This window comes from Mugil cephalus, chromosome 23, assembly GCF_022458985.1.
Source record: "Mugil cephalus isolate CIBA_MC_2020 chromosome 23, CIBA_Mcephalus_1.1, whole genome shotgun sequence".
NCBI classification, from domain to species: Eukaryota; Metazoa; Chordata; class Actinopteri; order Mugiliformes; family Mugilidae; genus Mugil; species Mugil cephalus.
In genome coordinates, this window is record NC_061792.1 from 5,225,394 (window position 1) to 5,245,656 (window position 20,263).

General features: G+C 43.7%; 1 protein-coding gene across 9 annotated transcripts in view; it reads left to right on the top strand.

Annotated features, from left to right (window-relative positions):
• LOC125000849 (microtubule-associated protein tau-like) overlaps positions 1 to 20,263 on the top strand; it is a 51,763-nt gene that overhangs the window by 23,627 nt on the left and 7,873 nt on the right. For 5 of the 9 annotated variants that reach the window (XM_047576550.1, XM_047576554.1, XM_047576548.1 and 2 more), the window contains exons 3-11: positions 4,966 to 5,034; positions 11,766 to 11,950; positions 12,347 to 12,421; positions 14,591 to 17,200; positions 17,410 to 17,613; positions 17,783 to 17,920; positions 18,646 to 18,701; positions 19,582 to 19,699; positions 19,856 to 19,912. In XM_047576550.1, the coding sequence (XP_047432506.1) occupies positions 11,812 to 11,950; positions 12,347 to 12,421; positions 14,591 to 17,200; positions 17,410 to 17,613; positions 17,783 to 17,920; positions 18,646 to 18,701; positions 19,582 to 19,699; positions 19,856 to 19,912 (3,397 nt within the window). In that variant the 5' untranslated portion in view covers positions 4,966 to 5,034; positions 11,766 to 11,811. Of the gene's footprint in view, positions 1 to 4,965; positions 5,035 to 11,765; positions 11,951 to 12,346; positions 12,422 to 13,271; positions 13,494 to 14,590; positions 17,201 to 17,409; positions 17,614 to 17,782; positions 17,921 to 18,645; positions 18,702 to 19,581; positions 19,700 to 19,855; positions 19,913 to 20,263 lie in introns of all 9 variants that reach the window. The other 4 variants (XM_047576555.1, XM_047576551.1, XM_047576549.1 and 1 more) reach the window with 3 other exon arrangements.

Here is a 20,263-nt window from a genome sequence, read left to right on the forward strand (position 1 = left end):
ATGGTCAGAAATTTGAAGCAGTCACGGTTAATACCAAAAAGCTTAAACTTGGCAGTGTGACCACTAACTTCTCTTGGGTAGAGTTCGGCATACTGATTGTGGGTACATGCTGAAGGAAGGGCATGAGCATCTTGTGCCTCTCAACTAGGGATGAGTACCGATACTCGGTACCATAATGGCACTGGTTGAAAAATGAATAAAGAATTGATACTTTATGGTATTAATTGTGTCAACATTTCATACAGACTTCTTGAGATGTGTTGGCAGTGGCGTAAAATCACAAGGTGATAACCTTAGTAGTAATAAACTTCGAAGGCATGTATATTCCTCAGTGAATCATCACTAACCAACGCTTTGTTGCTGTTCAGCTCGAGATGTGTTAAAGGTTATACTTATGCCTTCTTTTTCATAGCAATAGCGTGCGACAGTAGCAAGTAAATGTCAAAATCAAAAGCACATCGCTTCCTGCTTCAAACAGGATATTACTTTCCTCAGCAGCAGCAGCTCCTGACCCTGGGGTTGGACTCAATGTCAGTATTAAAAGAACTGGATTCTACGTTTCAAGCTGATGTCCCATTCTTTCCAATGAGCCTTGCTTGCCAAGTGCGCACCCCAGAGAAATTATTCACATTTTTAGGTCCGTATTGACCTTCTCCAGTATATTTTTGCACACATGAATGACAAAAGAATGATGGTACAATACGTTGCTAGGTGGCTGGGACTTTTTAAGATTTAAATTTGTCTTTCCCTTAATCAATAAGACCTCTTTCCCTCCATAGATTGGCTCATTAGCTCTGCGGTACTCCTCTGTACGTTACGTAGAAAGTTTAAAAAAAAATACCCTCCGTTCTCTCTGTATTCACACCCGCAGAATAGCGCTGATTATTATGAACCACATGATGAGTAGTGATTAGGAAAAAGGCAAAATGAATCTCAGACGCAATTACTCACTGGCTCACATCGAGCAAAGTTGGTGATGAAAAGATAATGAGATGTCATAAGCGCCAACCGAAAATGGTTTTCAGCGCACAAAGGAGTCTTCAGTACACATGCGAGGTTCGTGTTTTTTAATTGCAGCAGTTATAAAGAATTTGAAACGACGACATCTCCCCCTGTGATATATGTGTCGTAGTATTTTTGAACACTTACTCTCACCCGGAGCTGTTCGTGGCTTTGATGTGTTAAACATGTGCGTGTTCGTGTGTGGGGAGGAGGCGGCTGTCTTCCTTGTGAATTATAGATGAGGAAATGGTGGCGATGGCCAATTTAAAAAACGGAGGAAGCAGAGACCTCAGAGGAGAGGCTCCGTCAGACTTGCTGGCCGGACCCCCAGATTGAACCAAAACACAACACAAACACAGAACAGAACAAATCACTACTACAAGCCACTACAACCTCACATTGTTATCATAAATCACTAATATATGAGATGCCGTTTTTCATTTTTAAACAAACTGAATCTGCCGAGGATCCCAAATTGTACTTTAATCATTCAAAAAGCTGTTGGATTGCCAAGTAACACGATTCCTTTTTTTTTTTTGTCATCTTTTAACACCTGCTGTGGGAAGTACATAGTCTTGGCAGTGGTGACATAACCTCCGGATGACGTAATACAAGCACTGTCAGCTTTGTTCAGTGTCCTCAGAAACCCGGGATACAAATAAAAGCCGATAGTCCCGGTTCGTCACCGTAAGACACCAAAATCTCTGTTATGTCTGTTAGGGATTCTGGTAACCTAGGTCACAAAGGCAAATGGACTTGTTTCTCGAATACGTTTCACCTCTGATCCGGAAGTTCTCCTCGGTTCTAAAAGTCCATTTGCCTTTGCCCCGTACATAAGTTGGTTCAATTGTCCGACTTTGTTACACATGAAGAAAAGCCTTTGAGCAAAACCCTGAACTCCAGAAGCGCCCTTTATGGTCAGTATGTGTGTGGATGTGACGCAAGTTGTAAAGCCCTTGGGATGATTTGTGACTAGATGCAGCCATTTATGAGAAAATGAGGCGGAATGATTCTAGCTAGAGGTCTTGGGTTTTTGTTTCGCCACAATATTGGGAAATATCATTGCTGTAGAAAATGAAAGGTGTTATAAATAAGCTATAGTTTAACTTAGGCAACTGAAACATTGTTGAGATGCTTGAAACACCCTAGTTACCATCCAGAAAAGGTCAACAGATAAGGAACCTTTCCGAGATTTACAATCATGATGACTCCATGTATGTAATTCCTAGGGTACTGTACCTCATTGTGAGCGTCTACTCTTGTGTATCTCAGTTACAGAGCCAGACAGCGGTTTGAAGTGCCAAAATCACTTCTTAACCTATGACGAGATGTTGGAATTGACCAGTTCTTGCACCATGCGAGGATTGATTTGCCTTTTACGCAGTCCAAAGGCTCAATTAAGATTTGGATGATTAAGGATTTTGCCACTGACGCAGATAATTCTCGATATATCTTCAGCTTGGTTTTATCAGGCCTTATAGTACCCGCACCGAGATCATTTCCTGTTTTCCTCCTCTCTGAAGAAGACAAATCTGTGGATTATGGCAGCCTCTGACCTCCTTCCCCCCTGCTTATTCCTTCTGTTTTTACCTTCTGTTTGACCCATTTGGCCTCCCTCCTCCTGGGAGGAACTTTCAGGTCAAAAAAAAGTGCTAAGTCATCTGGTGTCCTCCGGTAAACCGACCAACAGCAAGACGTCCTGGTGCGTTGAAGGTCCCTTGGATGGCTGATAAGATTGTGGAGTTGTCAGATTATCCGCAGTGCGCCCTGTAAAAGCTGCAATTAATGAGTTTGGAGTTAAGACGCGACACGCTTCGGAAATGATCACCGTGTGGTTGTCTCTTTTTATTTATTTGCAGAGATCATTCGGCGCGACTGTACAGAACGCGCAACTTTCAGTCCACGCTTGAGATATTTTTGGGCCAAGCTGAAACTGCACATTTCTTGTATTTATTTTTTTCTGCCTAGGCTGGCTCGCCAGGCCTCCTCCCCAGAGGAGACATTACTTCCTGCGTGACCTCAGCTTGAGCGTGTCCTTCTTTTCATTCATAATATGAACTCCATTTAGAAAGCACTTCCTGCCTTTTTGCCGCTTTCTGTCTGCATCTACACAGACAACTAATTAACAGACCTTAATAAATGTGCAGGGACGTACTGCGAATCCTTTGTCCTCCGTTGGCCCGGGTTGTTTCGGTTCCTGATTTGTCCCCAATCCAATTACTCATTCCTTCAAATTAGAAGCCAAAACAAGCCAAATTATGTTGCATGTTCACTAATGAGAAACGACATGTTTTGTTATTACCAGGAAAGGAAATTAAGCAGCATCTAAAGCACATGTAATTGTACTTAATCGTTTTAAAATTGCCAAAGCAAGTTGGAAAAAAAATAGTCTGTAATTCCATAATAAATGCAGCTTAAAAGATAATGACAGCATAATAGCTGTGATATAATTTGGTAACAATTGAAGCCATTATTGAGCATTGAAAGTATGACAGCTTCTGTAAACCAGAACTCCTGAATCCTTTTTTCTATTTCACTCCTGGCCTCTCTTCCTCTCTCCTCTAATAAATCAGCCTCCTTCCTGTTTGGAGAATCCCTGCTCTGCTCTTTGTGTTGCTCTCGTCCATCCTCTGTCTCTTTCTTTTTCTGTCCAAATGCCCCCTTTTGGAGCCAAAACCCCCCCTTGCAGTGCATTCACGGCGTCTTAATGTTAACAGGATGCTCTGTGTTCCACCTCCTTAGGGTCCCAAAGCGGAGCAAACGTGCAAGTCTGTCTTTCTTCATGGCTGGCTTAAGCCTTAACTCATCCCCTGGCTGGGCCCCAGTGGACCAGTCCAAGAATTTAAGAATCTTAAGCACATTGCGCTAGTTTAGTCCGTCTATTTGGCTCATGTGGCACATGTAGTCTTGGTTGTGAAAAATAATCACTTTCATTTCTATTCGTTATTGAACGCTGCTCTGTTTCGTATCTGTATTTTTCCAGGTCAGTACCACAGTATTGTCCGTTAAAGTCCCCATAAGCATTTACAAGTTTCCTCAAAAATCATAAAGCTAAGGATGCCGACCCCTCGCAAAACCGTGATTGGTTCGTGCCAACGGTTTGTTCGACAAAGCATCACCGACATATGTTCAACCTGAAGCTTGAAATCTTCTAGGGATCACAACAAAATCTTGAGAAGGTATTTCATTGGTTGCAAAAGTAGTACACGCCCCCAAGTTCGGAATGAGTCGTCAGCATTTTCCAGGAAATTTCCTATCATTAAGAATACCTTCAAAACATTTATATTTCTGTCAATGTTGGTCCAGGTACTGGAGTATAGATTACATACAGAGCAAAAATAGAGAAACCATTAAATATATTACATCTTATTGAGACTTGAAATATAGTAGAATGTCACTAGCTGGTTAGCTTACTTTTCAATTTCAATTTAAAATATGCACGTGTAGTTGAAAATGAGTCGGCATGAAACGCATTAAACAATCTAAAACGATGGGAGAACAAAAAGATAGTAACGTGCTTATCCGCATGCACACACTGTAAATAGATCAGACCGTCTTTGTTGCTGTGCACAGCCCATTAGCGGCGGCTTAAAAGAGAGAGAAGGCCGCGCTGAGGTTTGGATTAATGTTGCTGGTAGAGTCCAGGTGACAGAGCTAAGCCGCTGCGTACATGCGCGTGGTGGTGTTGAACACAAGGCTGAGATGAAAGCTGTTGCATAAAAAATTAGAAAAAACCCTCATTTGATTCAGAAGCAGGAAGGCAGAACCCAGAGAGGGTTTGAGCTTAAAGATGTTGTTGAATTAAATGGGCTTAGGCTTGTCTCCGACCCAGTGACATACAACTTCTGTTATGGAGGAGAATTGCTGTGTATGTGTAAAGTGACTGTTAAATTGCAGTGCTGCCGTGTTATGCTGTCCTAACCTGCATTCTCTCTTCTTTCCTGTTCCTTTTTCCCCCCGCAGTTCTGAGCAGACACATCAGCTCGGCTCTTGTCAGTTGCATTGATCCGTGAAAACAGCTCTTAAGCTCAGGTAAGCCAGCTCAATATGATTTACCTCAACTGTAAACCAAGACTTGCTGTAAGCGTGGTGGTGTTTTTAGCTAAATGCTGATGTTAGAATGCTAACAAGCTGAAGGGGGAGGTGTCACGGTGGGATGATAGCATGCTAAGACACTATCTGAAGCAGTTGGGAATGGCTTTAGTTTTCAAAGTCCATGTCAAACCACTTGCACCCTGCTATTTATGTATAGATATATACATACATATATATTTATACGTTTCCTGTAAAACCAGAGCTAGGGAGGCCACCTCCTTCTGAAAGGTCCAGTCTCTTGTGTTTGACCAGCGCCTGGGGCAGGAAGCAGCAAACAGGAAGCATTTCATTGGACCAAACTTAAGTACATGCCCCCAAGTGCAGAATGACTCATCAACATTTATTTTTTTTCCTTTTCCAAGACATTTCAGACTGTAGAATACCTACAAAATTGCTTTTTTGTCAGATACTAGCCTAGAGCAGACATACCGTACAGTACAAGGCGTATAATATAAAAAAGATATAAGCAATTATTGTGATATCAGGGGATCTTTAAGGTATTTACTCATGGAAAAACAAAGTTTGACCTGATTAATTAACTAGTATTTTAGGTATTTCACACAAAATTACAGATGTCTACCGCACAGTGGCGTAATTGGAAAAAAATCTGAGTTTTAGCAAAAATCATAAAGTTCTGCTCTCTGGGAAACATGAATATATATATATATATATATATATTTATGTCAGTTCATGCAAGTACTGTAGAGTTATTTTGCTCTAACTACCGCAATGTCCGACAAATCAACATTATCGTCTGTAGAGCTGTTACAATTTTTAGCTCCGTTCCAGCTCTAAAATGGGAATATTTCAATCTTATGCCGAAATAACATTAAGAAATAGCAAAAACGCAGAAGTCTGGCCAGGTGCCAGATGGAACGCTCTGCACTTCTTCTACTACTATCCCCCTATGACATTTCACACTCACTTTTCCCATGACTCATGGGGCCCCAGGTTAGGGGTTAGTCACATCTAAGTGGCTGCACTCAGCCAGATGATTAGCTCGTCGGTTCATGGATATGTAATAGAGGAGGAATTATTCTCCGACAACATGCGCAGGGGAGAAGAGGAACGATTGTTTGGGTTGATCTCATGCGGGATAGTTTTCAGTCATTAGGCTGAGGCTCCAGTCTCATGTTCTAGCCTGCTTAAACATGTTACATGACAGGAAATGAACTGACAGAGTGAGCGGCTGGTTGTACAGTTTTCAGCTATATTTAGCTCACATGTGTTTGCTTCCAACCAGAGAGTTTTGGGTTTTGTTGATGCATTCGGCGGCGTCAGTTACAGGATGTGTTTGTTTGTGTGTGCACTGTTGAGTTTGTGGGTTTTTGTGGACTTTAATCGTAAAGCAAGCTTAAATTTGAATTGAATTGATTTTTTCTTTTTAGACTTTTCTCTGTGCTTTTTTTCTTTGCATTCTGGAAACACCAAGCATTGTTGACCTCTTTTATCAAATAAAAATACGTAATACACACTACCTCCATCAGCAGCACCAGTATACAGGCCTAAAATGACATCAAGAGCCTGACCAGCAACCAGCTATCGGTGTATTGATGGGTTTAAATGGCTCGGCTCCCATTTGTGTGAGTGCTGTTAGGAAGGCCCCCCCAGGGCCTGCACTGCAGGATCTGGTGACCTATTTCTGGATCCGTAACATGGTCAAAGTCGGCTCTCAGCAGCCTGCATCCTCCGCTGACCACCGCCGACCCCTCCCGCTCTCGTTCCAATGTCACCATGGGAACGATGATGTCACGGCGGGGTGGGGTCGGTGCCCATCTCGTGAGGTTGGGTGCTGAAACTAAAGAGAAGGGAAGGGGGAATATGGGAGTTGGCATGCAAAGAAACACAACAGTCAGTCTGAATCTGAGTCAAGTTAGGGTTTTCTTAACAATCAGTCAGCAGTGCACTCAGCAAAAATACACACAGAATTCCCTCAAAATGCTCACTGAGTTGTAGTGATGACGGAAAATAAACCTCTCATGATGGTCAATCAGTAGGTTTTGAGGCAATGACCAATAGGATCGACTGATGTATTAAATTATTTGACATATGGTTCTTACGTCAAGGAAAGACCGTCCACAATTTTGGTTCCTACCTCTGAATATATCATGGTCATAGCAAGCATATGGGGAGCTCAGATGGAGCAGCTGCATCGCTGACAGTATTTTCTTTCAAAGGATGGTAGTGGTGACAGCAGCAAGAGCTAGCTTAGTCCATACACTAACAACATTTTGATGTTCTACTTGTCTTTGACAACATTTGTGGTGGGGACACGAGAGTGTGCTTGGCAAGCAGAGCTTGGAGCATCCACTAGAAACCATCGAAGCGACGGGTGACGAGCGAGTCATTTTATATGCGGACTGATCTTGATGGGCAACACCAGCAGCAGGAGCATGTGTTCCTGTATGCTCACTCATATTCAAAGACTTGTTCTGCTGTTATCCTAAAAGGGATCGCGGCATTCTGACAGCCGAACAGCTGCATCACTGAAGCTGGCCTCCGTGAATCTAGGTGCTCCTATACTGCTGTTATTACGGTACTTAATCTGCAAGCAGTGGAGGCATTTCCCCTACCTCCTGTCCATACATTTGTGTGCGCGCGTGCCTTTGTCGTCATGCTGCCGTTCACCATTTACACAGCTCATTCACACTTCACTGGCAGCCCTCATTATGCTTCAAACCCCCCTCATGTCTTGCTGAGTGAATGAAACATAATCCGCTCGTCGGCTGCTGCAGGAAGCCGCTGGATTCTGGGTTGATTGCAGGTCGACACAACCTTCACTGTCACCTTACAGGGACTATGTTTACTTGATTTATGGTATTGATAAGGCCCCTTTTTGTTCCTGTCAACCTGGAGACCTGATCTATCTGTATTGCCACCATATTAGCTCAGTGACACAGCTCAGTGTTGTTTTTCATGCAGTTTCTTAGGTCATATGTGCACGAGCAAGCCATTTGCTAATTCAAATCCTTGGACTGCCTGCCAAATGTGGGACAGAGGAGACAAAAGCTTATTATGTTCAATAGATCGAAGGTCCTAGAAAGTCTCAGTTAGTTTGAAGGACAAAACACAGCAGTACTAAGGAGTCAACACGGATACGGACAAAGTGTTTAGAGATAAAACCATAATGTTAGACAGTTCTCATGAATGTGTAGAGGCCCCGCTGATCCAAACTGCAAACACAAAGGTTTTCAGACACATGCACCACAGAGGATTAAGGGCAGGTTGGCCTACTGAGACAGGCTGCCAGGGATTCCATCCTCCCTTCTAAATGGATGGTGACATTCCGATGGGAGCAGCGCTCCATGGAGGCGTGATGGGTGACCCAGATTGGGGTGAGGCTCAGAGAGGAAGGGATGGGAGGTCGGATTAGGGGCTGGGGTGGGGCGAAGTCGGCGGAAGGTAGAGCGGACTGGAGCGCGGGGCCGTGAAAGTGCGAGACAACAAAAGAAAGAGGGAGGAAAGGCAAAGAAGCCAGTCAGATGAGCCTCGGGCCTGCTGCCACACCTTCTCCTCGTGTCTTGAAGAGAGCACACCAGCATGTTCAATTTAAGACATCAGTCTCGAGACGTGATGGGATTTGACAGCGTTTTTTGACTCCCAGTGCTGTTGATTTAACCCTTTCAAGATTAGGTTCACATGCTGAGCAGTTATGGGCTAACTGCTGGGTTTCCACTCTTTCTGGAAATATAACAGTCAACCATTATTTAATGGATTAAGATGGGATTTTCCTGCTCATGAAGCAATGATAGCTTCAAAGCAAATAACAGACTGGCACTACAGGGTGTGTTGGTAATTGATACTGAGTCTTCATCATGAGTCATTGCTATGGAGGGAAAAAAATAAAACATGTGTTGATTTTTTTATCATAATGTGTCCCATTTAATTCTCATCTTTTTTGGTGTAATGTTTTGAAAGATGTCACTATATTTATTTTAATTTTTTTTCTCTCTCTGCCTAACAAAATAAGACTAAGAAACAGCTATAGGGAAACGTCAGATAACGTTAAGCACACAAGGATGACTGGGTGAGCCTGGAGAGCAAGGTCTGGGAGTGGGCACAGCCAAACATTAGGGGAGGGGAACAAAAGCAAATTGTCAAGAGTTCAGTATCTTCTGTTGTTGCAGTGGTTTACTAATCTGAATGTCAAATGTTGACAATGACATTTTTTTGCTGTCCAAATATAGGAAAGCATACGTTAGCCATAAATTTAAGTCTGTGGTCATTAAAGCAGCAGTTCCTAACATAAACCATTTCTCCAGGAGGTTAAAATGAATTTGTTATTGGAAACAGCCAAATAAAAATAGACTTGACAGGCCTAAATGAAGAGATAAATGGTGGAAATAGCTAGCTATTAACTTCAATTTAGCTAGAAGTGTTGAATAAGCTATTCAGAAGTCAAAGCTAAAAATATGAACTCTACAGTAAACTCCATGATATTTAGCCGAAATTGCTAAAGCTAAACGTGATAGTTAGCCTCAAACATTTAAATCTAGCTAACAGCTAAGAATGTGTTTGAATTGAAAGGTTATGTATATGCATAATAGAAATAGTTATTCAAAATTATGGACACTAAAGGTAATGGTTAGCATAGATGATTTATGTAGTTAGCTACAAAAGAAGATGAATAAGCAAAATGTAATACAAGTGTTATTCAAAAATAATGGTCACAATTGCTAAACAGCAAAAGTATAAACTATACAGTTAGCTAAAAGGCCATTTATAACTAAATGTAATGATTAGCCTAAAATATTGAGGTAGTTTTCAAAGGCGAATTAGCTTAAAATAATGTACACAGCTAAAAATTTGTGTAATTTATTAAAAAACATAATGGGTAGTGTCCTTAAGCCACTTTGCCAGTCAGTGTTTGTTGTTATTTTACAATGTGCAGATCGGGTAAGCAGAGAAAAAACAAATGATAAAATGTGTATTAGAACCTGGAAATCCTGGCCATGCTAATGAGTTGGCAGGAAAAGGGTTTGCCACATTTGAGTTAATTCCCTTTTTATCAAATGAAAACCCAGACCCTTTATGAAAGCAGCTCCAGTTTGACATCCATTGTACAACAGGGACAATGTGTAAATGCTAAGTGTGGCATGATATTGTCAAAACAGCAGCTTAAAGCAGGTCAATTCTGAACCAGTTTTCTTCCTTAGCAACAGCTGGGTCAGAGCCTAGGGCTTGGATTTTCAGTCTCAGACAGTTTGGCCCAGTATCTCTGAGTGTCAGTGGGTCTTCCTCCTCCTCCTCCTCCCCCTCCTTCCCGTTCTCCTCTTCATAATTTCTCTCTCCTGATCCTCACACTGGAATGAGTAGGGAAAAGGGATAAAAGAAAGAGAAAAGCGATATTTTATTCATATATTCACAAGTTGGATTTTATTTGCAGTACTTTGACATTTTGGGAAATGTCAAAGTATTGAGAGTTTGGTGAGAATATTGCCCTTTCCCGTATCTGTAGCTAGAGACAGCAGCAGGTTAGCTTCACTTCAAGAGCCTGGTCCTTGTAAAGATAACACAAAACAGTTTTGCGCTTAAATGGCTGAACTGGTTTTATACCTCATATACTTCAATTTCAATCCCCTCGCTTCCGTGCTTTATGCTAAGCGAAGCGCGGCTAATTATCCAACTTTACAATACTGGGCCTCATCAACTGACGGAGATGAGGACAGAAAAGGGAAGGAGTTGACAAAAAACGAAAATAAATACTTACACATAAAATCCCAATGGAAAAACATGTCAAGAAGTAGCATTAGCTAACGCAGAAATAAAGGAAGGAAGAAGAAAGGAAAGCCTTCCTGACGATCTGTTGTGATGAAATTAGCCACAGCTGCTTGATGATAATGAAGCTGTTTAGCTAGGCTTGCCAGGCGCAGGGCCCCCCCTGCTAATTGTATTTAAAAAGCAACATTGTGTGTTTGTTCTAACGGGGGGGGAAAAATCCCGCTTTTATGAGGGTACGTGCTTGATTGGGACGTAGATGCTTTTGCGGTGTGTAAAGTACTTGAATGGGACAAGGCTTTTTGTTATCCTAATTGGTGGAAATGAGCTTGTTGCATTGTGGTGTCAACAGTGGAAGCTGCAGCACTTTTATGTCCGGATTTGTGTATGGAGCACTTTGTTTTTTTTTTGTCTGAATGGGCCGATCTTGTCAAACCCATCTGCTCGACCCCCCTATAAGACCTGTTCTGGTTGCCGTGGTAACAACCTCTTTATCAGCAGTGAGGGCATATGAAGGGTGTGTTCACTATGTGTTTTTTGTTCTCCCCAATTTGTCTATTTTGTAAGCATTTGACAGCAGGAATGGGTACCACGTATTTTTTATTTTTTGTTATTGAACTGCTTAAATTTCAAATGCTTTTCTGCTAATTAGATGCACTTGTTTGTTGCCGTGTTTTTGGTTGATGAGCAGTTTGGTGTGCATATGTCATACCTGCATGCCCTTTTAAAGTGGAAAACAATGAATCATGACCGATATAGAGATGTTTCGCCCGAATGTTCCCTCCTGCACGTGGATGCTGAAACAAAGACCATTTGGTTTAGCCGGTTAAGGCGCAAAAGTGACGCTTTACTCCCTCTTGTGGCCGATTATCCATCATGCAGTTGACTCACTCTGGATAATGTTTTTACTTATTTTCCACCGCCGTCTGCCTCTCTGTCCAAATCACCAGCTACAACAGGTGACCCGTCCCCTCCCGGGTTTCCCAGCAGGCAGTCATGGCAGACGGTCGGCAGCCAGAGGACCACTGGGCCCCAAACGGCCAGGAGAATGGCGAGAACGGCTACTCCGCCTACAGCTCCGGCTACAGGGAGAACGGATACCACGGCGGGGCAGCTGCGCATCCTGGGACGACAGGTAGGCACACGGTGTGCACGAGCGCGTGCATGTAGCGCCATGTCAACGGTGTTGACCAGGAATGGGCAATCAAGACAAGTCAACACAGGCATTAGTGCGTTGGACCTCATCTAGGAGAACCTATGATTCCATGTCATTTATTTTAATTCCTCAATGTGTGTTCACTTTTTGGTATCTCTGCACCCTCTGAGGTAAGGTTCCATTTACATCAGTCTTCGGTGTAAACAAAAAGGCCACGCTAATCAAATCCCAGAGGCGCTTACGTCTGAGCTGCGCTCCGCATCCACACTCTCAAACGGATGCCTCGCAGAGATAAAGCCATCAGAGTCATTTCCTTCCTCCCATCCACGTCTTGTCTTCCCGGTGTGTCTCTCTCTTTCTCTCTCCCTTTCACAGTGGATGACTCAGCCAATTTGCCTCCCTCCCCTCCCCCCTCTCCATCCGCTGAGCAGACTGGGCCCGTGGCACAAGGTACACCTCTGCACACTTTTAAAACCACCCCAGACCGTCCGCGATGGCAGTGTGAATGCTGGTGCGAGGGGGTGAAAATGTTTCCAAAAATTTTTTTAAAGACTGTCTCAAAACACGGCAGCTGCTCCTCCTCTTTCTCCTGGTCCTTTAGCGTTTAATTTCATGCTACTCTGTCTCTTTGCATGTCAGCTAATCACCTTTAGGAAGATCGCAGCATGTCCTCCGTGCTTTCCTGCCCACGCTTTGGATCTTTTTACCAATATAACCCCAATATTAGTTTTCTAGCACATGCTAACAGCATTTACCGGAGTCAACCCTAGGTACAAGGACAAGGCGGCGCAAACATGCCTCCTCCCCTCAGGCTTATAGCACATAACCTGCCACTGGAGCCCTTCATTTCATTAGTCTGCTCTACTCCCTCAGCATCTCCTTTTTTGTTCCTTTGCTCTTTCATTTGTAAATCACAAAGGAACTTTCAACTCTTTCAACTCACACATTTTTTAATCGTTTAGCATGCGGCATGCAATCACCAAAATTCAAATAGTTACGTTGCATGGTTCCTATATTCTTATATTTAGAACCAGAACAGAATTCTTGACTTTAACCCTAACCCTAATCCTTATCCTAACCCTAACCCTAACTCTTGGTCTTTAATCACATAGATTGCGTACATTGTAATGTGTACAAGTTGAATGTTTCTTTTAAATTTATCTGTAAAGACTAAAAGGCTAGGACCTGATTGCATCCCATGCTTCTCCATCTGAGCTGAAAGTGTCTCGTAACCCATCTCCGCCCACTTTTTGTTGTCCTCCATGTCTCATCTTCGTGTCTCCCTTCCCCGCGGTCAAAGAGGATAAAGTAGAGGTTGTGAGTCGGCACCAGGAGCAGGAGCAGGCTCAAGAGGAGCCCGGCAGTTACCAGGAGGAAGTGGCGTATGAGCAGCCGGGAGACTCTCTCTTAGAGCAGACAGATTATTTAACAGAGCCCCAGGCTTTGGGCTGCCCGCAAGCCCAGACACCTGAGGCCCTCAATGGAGGAAGTCATCAAAGTGAACACAGCCCATCACAAAAAGGTGTGTGTGGTTTTGTGCGTATTCGTCCAACCTGTGTGGGGGCGCTGTATTGTATGTGTCCGAGTGAGTGTGAGTCTGCCTATTACCTACTGTGCATGATCCCCGTGCTCCTTTAATGGGCACAACTAGACATTGTAATGCAAGTCAGGCTTTTGCTGCCAACCTTCCTGCAGCTTTGTTGCTCTGTAACCCTCAAGCTTCTGCTTCAGTACCTGAAGCATTTTGATTCTGTGCTTTTTTTCATGCGACACATAACCATTCGCTTCTCATTGGAGTTACATTCGAACCTGTGATCAACCACAACAATGCAGTTGATCATGTCTGCACTTTTGTATTGCCAGCTACATTGCAAATGCGAATATCACCGTCCGAACTGTCGAGCGTCGTAGATGTAGATGTTGCTGGATTTGGTTGTCTGTATTTTCTTTACGTGGGTTTTGCTGGAATATTTTTGTGTGTTTGACGAAGCTGTTTTCTGAGTACGCCCACCCGTATGGGTGCTTCACAAATCAGTTCTGAATGTATTTTTAGTCTGTTGAATATCATCTGCTTCAATTTTCATTATTGTTTTCATTTCATCCCAAGGCAAAGGATAATTATGTTTTCCTATTGTTACTAAGAACATACTGGGCATTAAATTTCACTCTCACTGAACATGAATCATCAGAAGTTGAAAATAGCTTAAGCATCCTACAAAGGTTAATTTATATTCACAGCATGCCCATGCTTGCAGTAGAAGCTATAAGGACACCATGTAAAATGTATCATTTTTGTAATTAGTATGACCATTATTGTCAAGCCTTACAATAGGAATTCAATATACTGGTGTACCATTATTTTTTTCTCATCTAAAATCATGCAACTCATTCCTTCATTCCAGTTCTGCACGCTATCTTGGGTGCTGTGACTCCCCCTGTGCTGTTGTGGCCTGGCACAAAATACACTGTGCTGTGTGTTTTGCTTGATGAAGAGCTACTGTATCTATGTGCAGAAGGCCTCGGCTTGACTGTATTGGCTCGCTTTTGTGGATGCTGCAAGCAAAGCTTTTAGCTCATTTGACTCAGCCCAGAGTTGTACAGTATCCTTCAAACACGCAGCCCAGCCCGAGGAGACTATCGGCAAGGCATCTTGTGAGTCCAGTGTGAAAGAAGATGAACCTCAGAAACAGGTGGTTGCTGAAAGAGAAAAACCTGAAGGAGAAGAACTTGATTCAAATCAACCTCCGCTTCCTTCTGTGAAAGAGAAAGAACCCTCCGACACCTCCTCAAATGCACAAGATAATCAAGGCAGAAAGGATTTAGTGGAAGAGCCTGAAGTGAGAGAAATGCCTGTGGAGTCTAAAGCAAAAGAACCTTTACTTACAGATGAGTTATCAAAAGAAAACCAGGAAAAAACTGGAACGGTCGAGGCAACAACTAAGGAAGGTCAAGGTAGCGGTGGTGACGTTACATTGCAAGAAACATCAGTGGCTAGCATTCAGCATGTCACAGAAACCATGGAGGCAAGTCCTGAACTTGGTGTAGAGTTGAAAGCCACATCAGATATTTTTGTAGAGCATGAGCCACAATCAAAAACATATTTTGAGACATCATCAGCATCAAAAAGCGAAGAACAGCAGTCCCCACAAACCCAGAGCTACTATGAACTCAGCACAACAGCAGAGACAAAATTAGGCGAAGTGGAGCAAGAGCTTAAGGAAGAATCTGAAAAAACTCTCTCCTTGAACACTGCTGCAGCGGGGCAACCAGAAAAGGGAGAAAAATCAAGAACCTTCTCAGAAAGGTTGAGTCCGATCAGTGGAAGTGTTGATGAATCAGAGGTTTACCCTACAGCTTTGTCTGTGGACCTTCCCCCAGCTGTGTCTGTTACCCCAACTCAAACTGCATCACCTAATGATTTCCCCACTATGGCTGAAGCGCCCGCAGTTTCTGATAAACACACATCTGGTTTCGAACAATCTGGAAGTCTCTCTGAGATGTTGGACCTGGCTGGTGCCCTGCCTCGCCCATCCTTTGAGAGAAGAGAAATCGACCACATGAGAAGAAAGTCAGTCCCCGCCAATGTATCAACTTTAGTGGGGAGCTCTTTGGCCAAGCTTTCCTTGGCAGACCACACCCCAAGAGTGGTGGCAAAAGAAAGCCAGTTGGAGGAACTTGGCTACTGCGTCTTCAGTGAGTACGCAGGGCCCATGCCTTCGCCTGCGGATGTACCAAGTCCCGGAGATTCTCCACATCAGCGTTTCCCTCCCATGGAGGGTGAAGTAGAGGAGGATCTTGGAGTCTTGGGAGTTAAAGGTGTTCAAAAAGGCATGCAACAACATGATCATAAAGAAACAGCGCTTGATATCTCTCAAAAAGCATCGCTGGAAAAGAAGGATTCGCCAGTCAAAACCTCTCTGATTCTTGAAAAAGCTGTGACAAGTGGACTGAAACCAGATCGCCTTAGAATCCCAATGACTACGCCGAAAGACCGACTGACTGAATTCCGTTTGGAGACTGGCCTGCCTGGAGACATTAAGATCCAAGCAATCCCTGAGGTAGATGTTGAAAGAGATCCCTCAAGAGAAGCTTCTCCCATCCCACCAGACAGTTCTTTTACTTTCACTCCAGTAGAAACCGGAAACAAGCCACCCCCTACTCCGACAACCCCAAAGTCCCCAGTTGATAAACCCTTAGAAACCCAAGTCAGTGAAGAGCTTGCAAGGGAAGTTGTCTCAGATGTTCTGGACTCTGAGAAGGTTGATAATAAACTGATTGACAAGGGAAGGTTGAAATCTGAGCAGGAAGTATTTAAAGAAACAAGTGATAAATCAGAAATGCCAAGCAGAGACACGCCTCCAGAATTATCTCAGCCTTTAGAAGAAAGCACAGAAGAAGAAGACAAGAAGGTTGAAAATGGGCAGGGGACCCCTGCAAAATTAGAAGGATTAGAAAAGCAAGAGACACCAAATGTCTCTCAGGATTCTAGCACTGAAAAGCCCTTCTATGAGAAACGTGCCCAAATGCAGTTACAAGAAGTACCTCCAGCACCAAAGCCACAAATATCTTCTCCAATTATCATTATACCTCAGGCACATGTAGATGAGGAAGCAGAGGATGAGGATGATATTGAGATTGCGGAAGAGCCTCAAGAGATAATGGAAGAAGCTGAAGAGCCTCCGTGTCCCGGGAGTGATCAAGCAAAAGAATGTCAAATTGAAGAAGGTAAGAAGGAAGAGCAGAAGAAAGAGCAAGTAAGGCTGATGGTGGATGATCAGCTGCTGGATGATGACCCCAAGTCTGGAGCAGAAGATTGGAGTCACAGTGCCCAAAACAGTGACGACGGGGAACCTGCGACAGACAGTTCACACTTATCTCCGTGTTCTGACCATGACCTGCCACAGCAAATAGAGGGAGCAGGCAGAGATGAAGACCCAGGAGTGGTTAAAACAGAAGAGGACCTAGCGATAGATAAGGTGGAAGAAAAGGAAGAGGAAGGAGTAAATAAATGCCCAGAGAGGGAGAAGGAAGAGGAGGACATCAGTGTTGGTGGAGAGGAGGAGAAGAAAATGTTGGAGGAAGACTATGTAGGGAAGGAGAAGATGGGGGAGGAGGATGAAGTTGAAGAGACCTCTGATGTGCTCATCCAGACCGGTCAGGTGACTAACGATGAAACCACCATGGACACGTCAGTCCTAGATACAGACAGTGGCTGGATGGATTCACAAGGTACCCACAGCTTGTACAATTTATAAACAAATCACTTGTAAAATAATTGTTTACGACCTATGATGTATATATAACTGAGTTTTGAATATCAAAATCTAGCTAGCACCCGGTGTCTTGTTACTAGTCATTGTTTCTGTTGTACTAAGCTAGCTCCTAGCTAGCAAGGCTTTTTGGAGAATTAGTCCTCTTCTGATGCTTCCCCACTGCAGATGATGACAAAAGTATCATGACAGAGCAAATCGAAGCGCTTCCTCTGACCCAGAGTTCTACCAGTACACCGGTGGTGGTGGTGGACAGACCCGCTAGACGGGCCCCTGGCAGAGGGAGGGGCCACCCTAGCACCACTGATTGTAAAGTGTTCCGCAAAGTACCCAGCCACCATCTGCCGAGAGAGGAGATGAAAAAGAAAAAAGGTTCCATTTCTGTATTCCAGAAGTATTGTTTAGCCAGAAACTAAATATTTTATCAATGTAACTCTTTTCATACAAAATCAATGACATTGTGACACATAAACGTTGATGTTAAGCAGACATTTAACAGAGGTTTGTGTGTTGGTATAATCCTGTTTTTCCTCTCTGCTAGTAGGCATGAGGAGGGCTGATCAGAATAAGGTGTCAGCCCTCCAAAGTCGCTCTCCATCTCGAAAGAGCGTAGCCAAAGTGGCGGCCAGACACCCTAGGCCTGCTCCGCTTCACGGCTCTGCTAGACGCAAGGCCACAGGTGACCACTTCACCAGGAATCAGTGCCGTGGATAGAGAGAGAGTCTAACTGAATTTAAAACAAACAAAACAAAAAAAATGCTGGAAAGCCAAAGTTAGGACAATGTACATTCTGGTTTGTAGCGTTAAACATAGAGTAACAGGTACTGAATATTATATAATATCACTTTGCTCTCTCTCTCTATTGATGGCTCATTGGGGAATCAAGCAGGCGCAGTGTAGCTGGCAAACATCATGTGCTGATCCATTTAAAAATAATCGCATCCTGTCTTTTGTTTTATGAGCTCACCTGCCGTGTCTTTCTTTTTTTCTCATCTGTCTAAAGCGGAGTGTTTGGCTCCTGCTTGGCTTCATTTTCCATGTTTATTTTCTGCTCGGTGATGCTGTTGTTCGACTGGTGATGTGTCCTTTGGTAGAAGTAGCTGCTCTGATTTCATTCCTTTCCTTGAGCCACTCGCTGGAAATGGCTTCACGCTGAGAGTTGTGTGTTCGGGCCAACGGTGTGAAGAAAGTCTGAGAATGTGAAGTGAGAACGACTAAACTACCATGATGTGGGCGTTGTCGCCGATACCTGTCTCCTTAACGTGTCTCTGCTGTTTAAAGTCAATGCACAAAGCACTGTTTGCTCCTCATGATGAATTCAGACATTTCTTTTTCTTTTTATTGTATGTGCAAAATGTCTCCTCCTGCTGGTTTGATCTGATCATTGCTCTTTTTGCTGCATAGGTATAGAACACCATCAGCCTCTCAGCGTGGCCCACCAGTCCAGGGAGAGAACCACTGTAAGTACTGTCATATTTCAACACACACAAACACACACACACACACACACACACACACACACACACACACCTTTTTGCATTGTATTTATCACATGGGTAACTTTGAATATCGGAGAACCATTCAGGAGAGGAAATAAGTGTCTTTGTGTTGCGTCATCGCTGCTTTTTGCATTTTCTTTTTTCTTTTGCATGTCTTTGTGTTATTTCTGTCTCTGCTTGATCATTTTGTCTCGCATGCCTGCCTCTGTCCTCAGTCTCGACAGAGAAAACCTGTGAGTATAGAAATTAAACTAAAGAGCTTTTGTACATTTTAATGATTGAACAAAAGAACAATGGCAAAAGGAAATGCTTTCCCAAGTGATTTCACACAAAAAACCTCAACATTTCATTTCTATTGTCTTTTCCCTTTTGCATTGTTCAAAATTCAAAATTGTAAAATTATATTCTATTAATCATTTACCAAGCCATCCAGGTATTACTTTCCCAACTGCAGTTCCATTACTGCCTCATCCATTCTCACTTTTTCATTTCTCCATATGTTTGTCACCTCTTTCCTTCCATCTTTTCCTGCATGCCTCTTCCCCCTTCATGCCATCGGTGCAGAGCCCCACAAGGGCTGTTCTGTTAAAGATGGCAGTGCAGCGTCGGGGGTCCGATCACCACCCCCCCCGGCCCGGCTCTGCCTGTAGCCTTAAACGGAGCCCCCTCGTGGAGGCGGAGCTCTGCGAGGCCCGCGCCGCCTCTGCATGCTCCCGCGGGTCTCCTCTGCTCAGCAAATGGGCAGAGAAGGTAAAAGTGGTAGGAAAACCGGGGGGTTAGGAAGGTAGTGTACATGTGTCTGAGCGTGCGTACCGACTCTGCGGCGTTTGTGTTTATCCAGGAGAGGGCGTACCGCAGCCCTGAGAAGAGGTCATCCCTCCCCAGGCCGGCCAAGTCTCTGACTCGCCACATCCCCGCTGCTGAACAGGAAGACAACAGCACCCCCTCCAGGCCGACCTGTAAGAACGCACACACGAACACGATGCTTGACCTTCAGCTTGTTTTCACTTTTTCAATTCTCCTCGCTCAATGCTATATTTTAACTCCCAAAACCCTTCACCTCCTTGCTGTTATTCCCTTTTTGTCCTCCTTTGTCCTTTTTTCCCTTCTGAAAGCGATCCGAACCGAGTACAGAGCGGACAGCAGGTCTGGAAGAGCTGGTAGCATGGCAGGTAGATTACCTGGTAGCTCCTGGTTAGACCCAGCGCACCCTCCTTCCCCGCACGGGACATCTTCTTCTCAGTCTTTTTATTTGGGTTTTTCTTGATATATGTTTTGTGTAGAAGTCGGCATCATCCATCCATGAAGCATTCATTCGTTTACCTTTTAAAATGTGTTTAAATTGGTTTTGTCAGACCTGCAGTTATCTTTTGAGAGGAACAGGTGCATGACTACACTTTTCGTTCTAATGCAGCACATTGTCCAAATCTTATTGGTCCTGTCCAGGTAACCTAGCAACAGACTGCCAGCAGCTGCCTGTGTGCTTTTCTCATCAAACATGTTTGATCTGAGTTGTTTGCTTT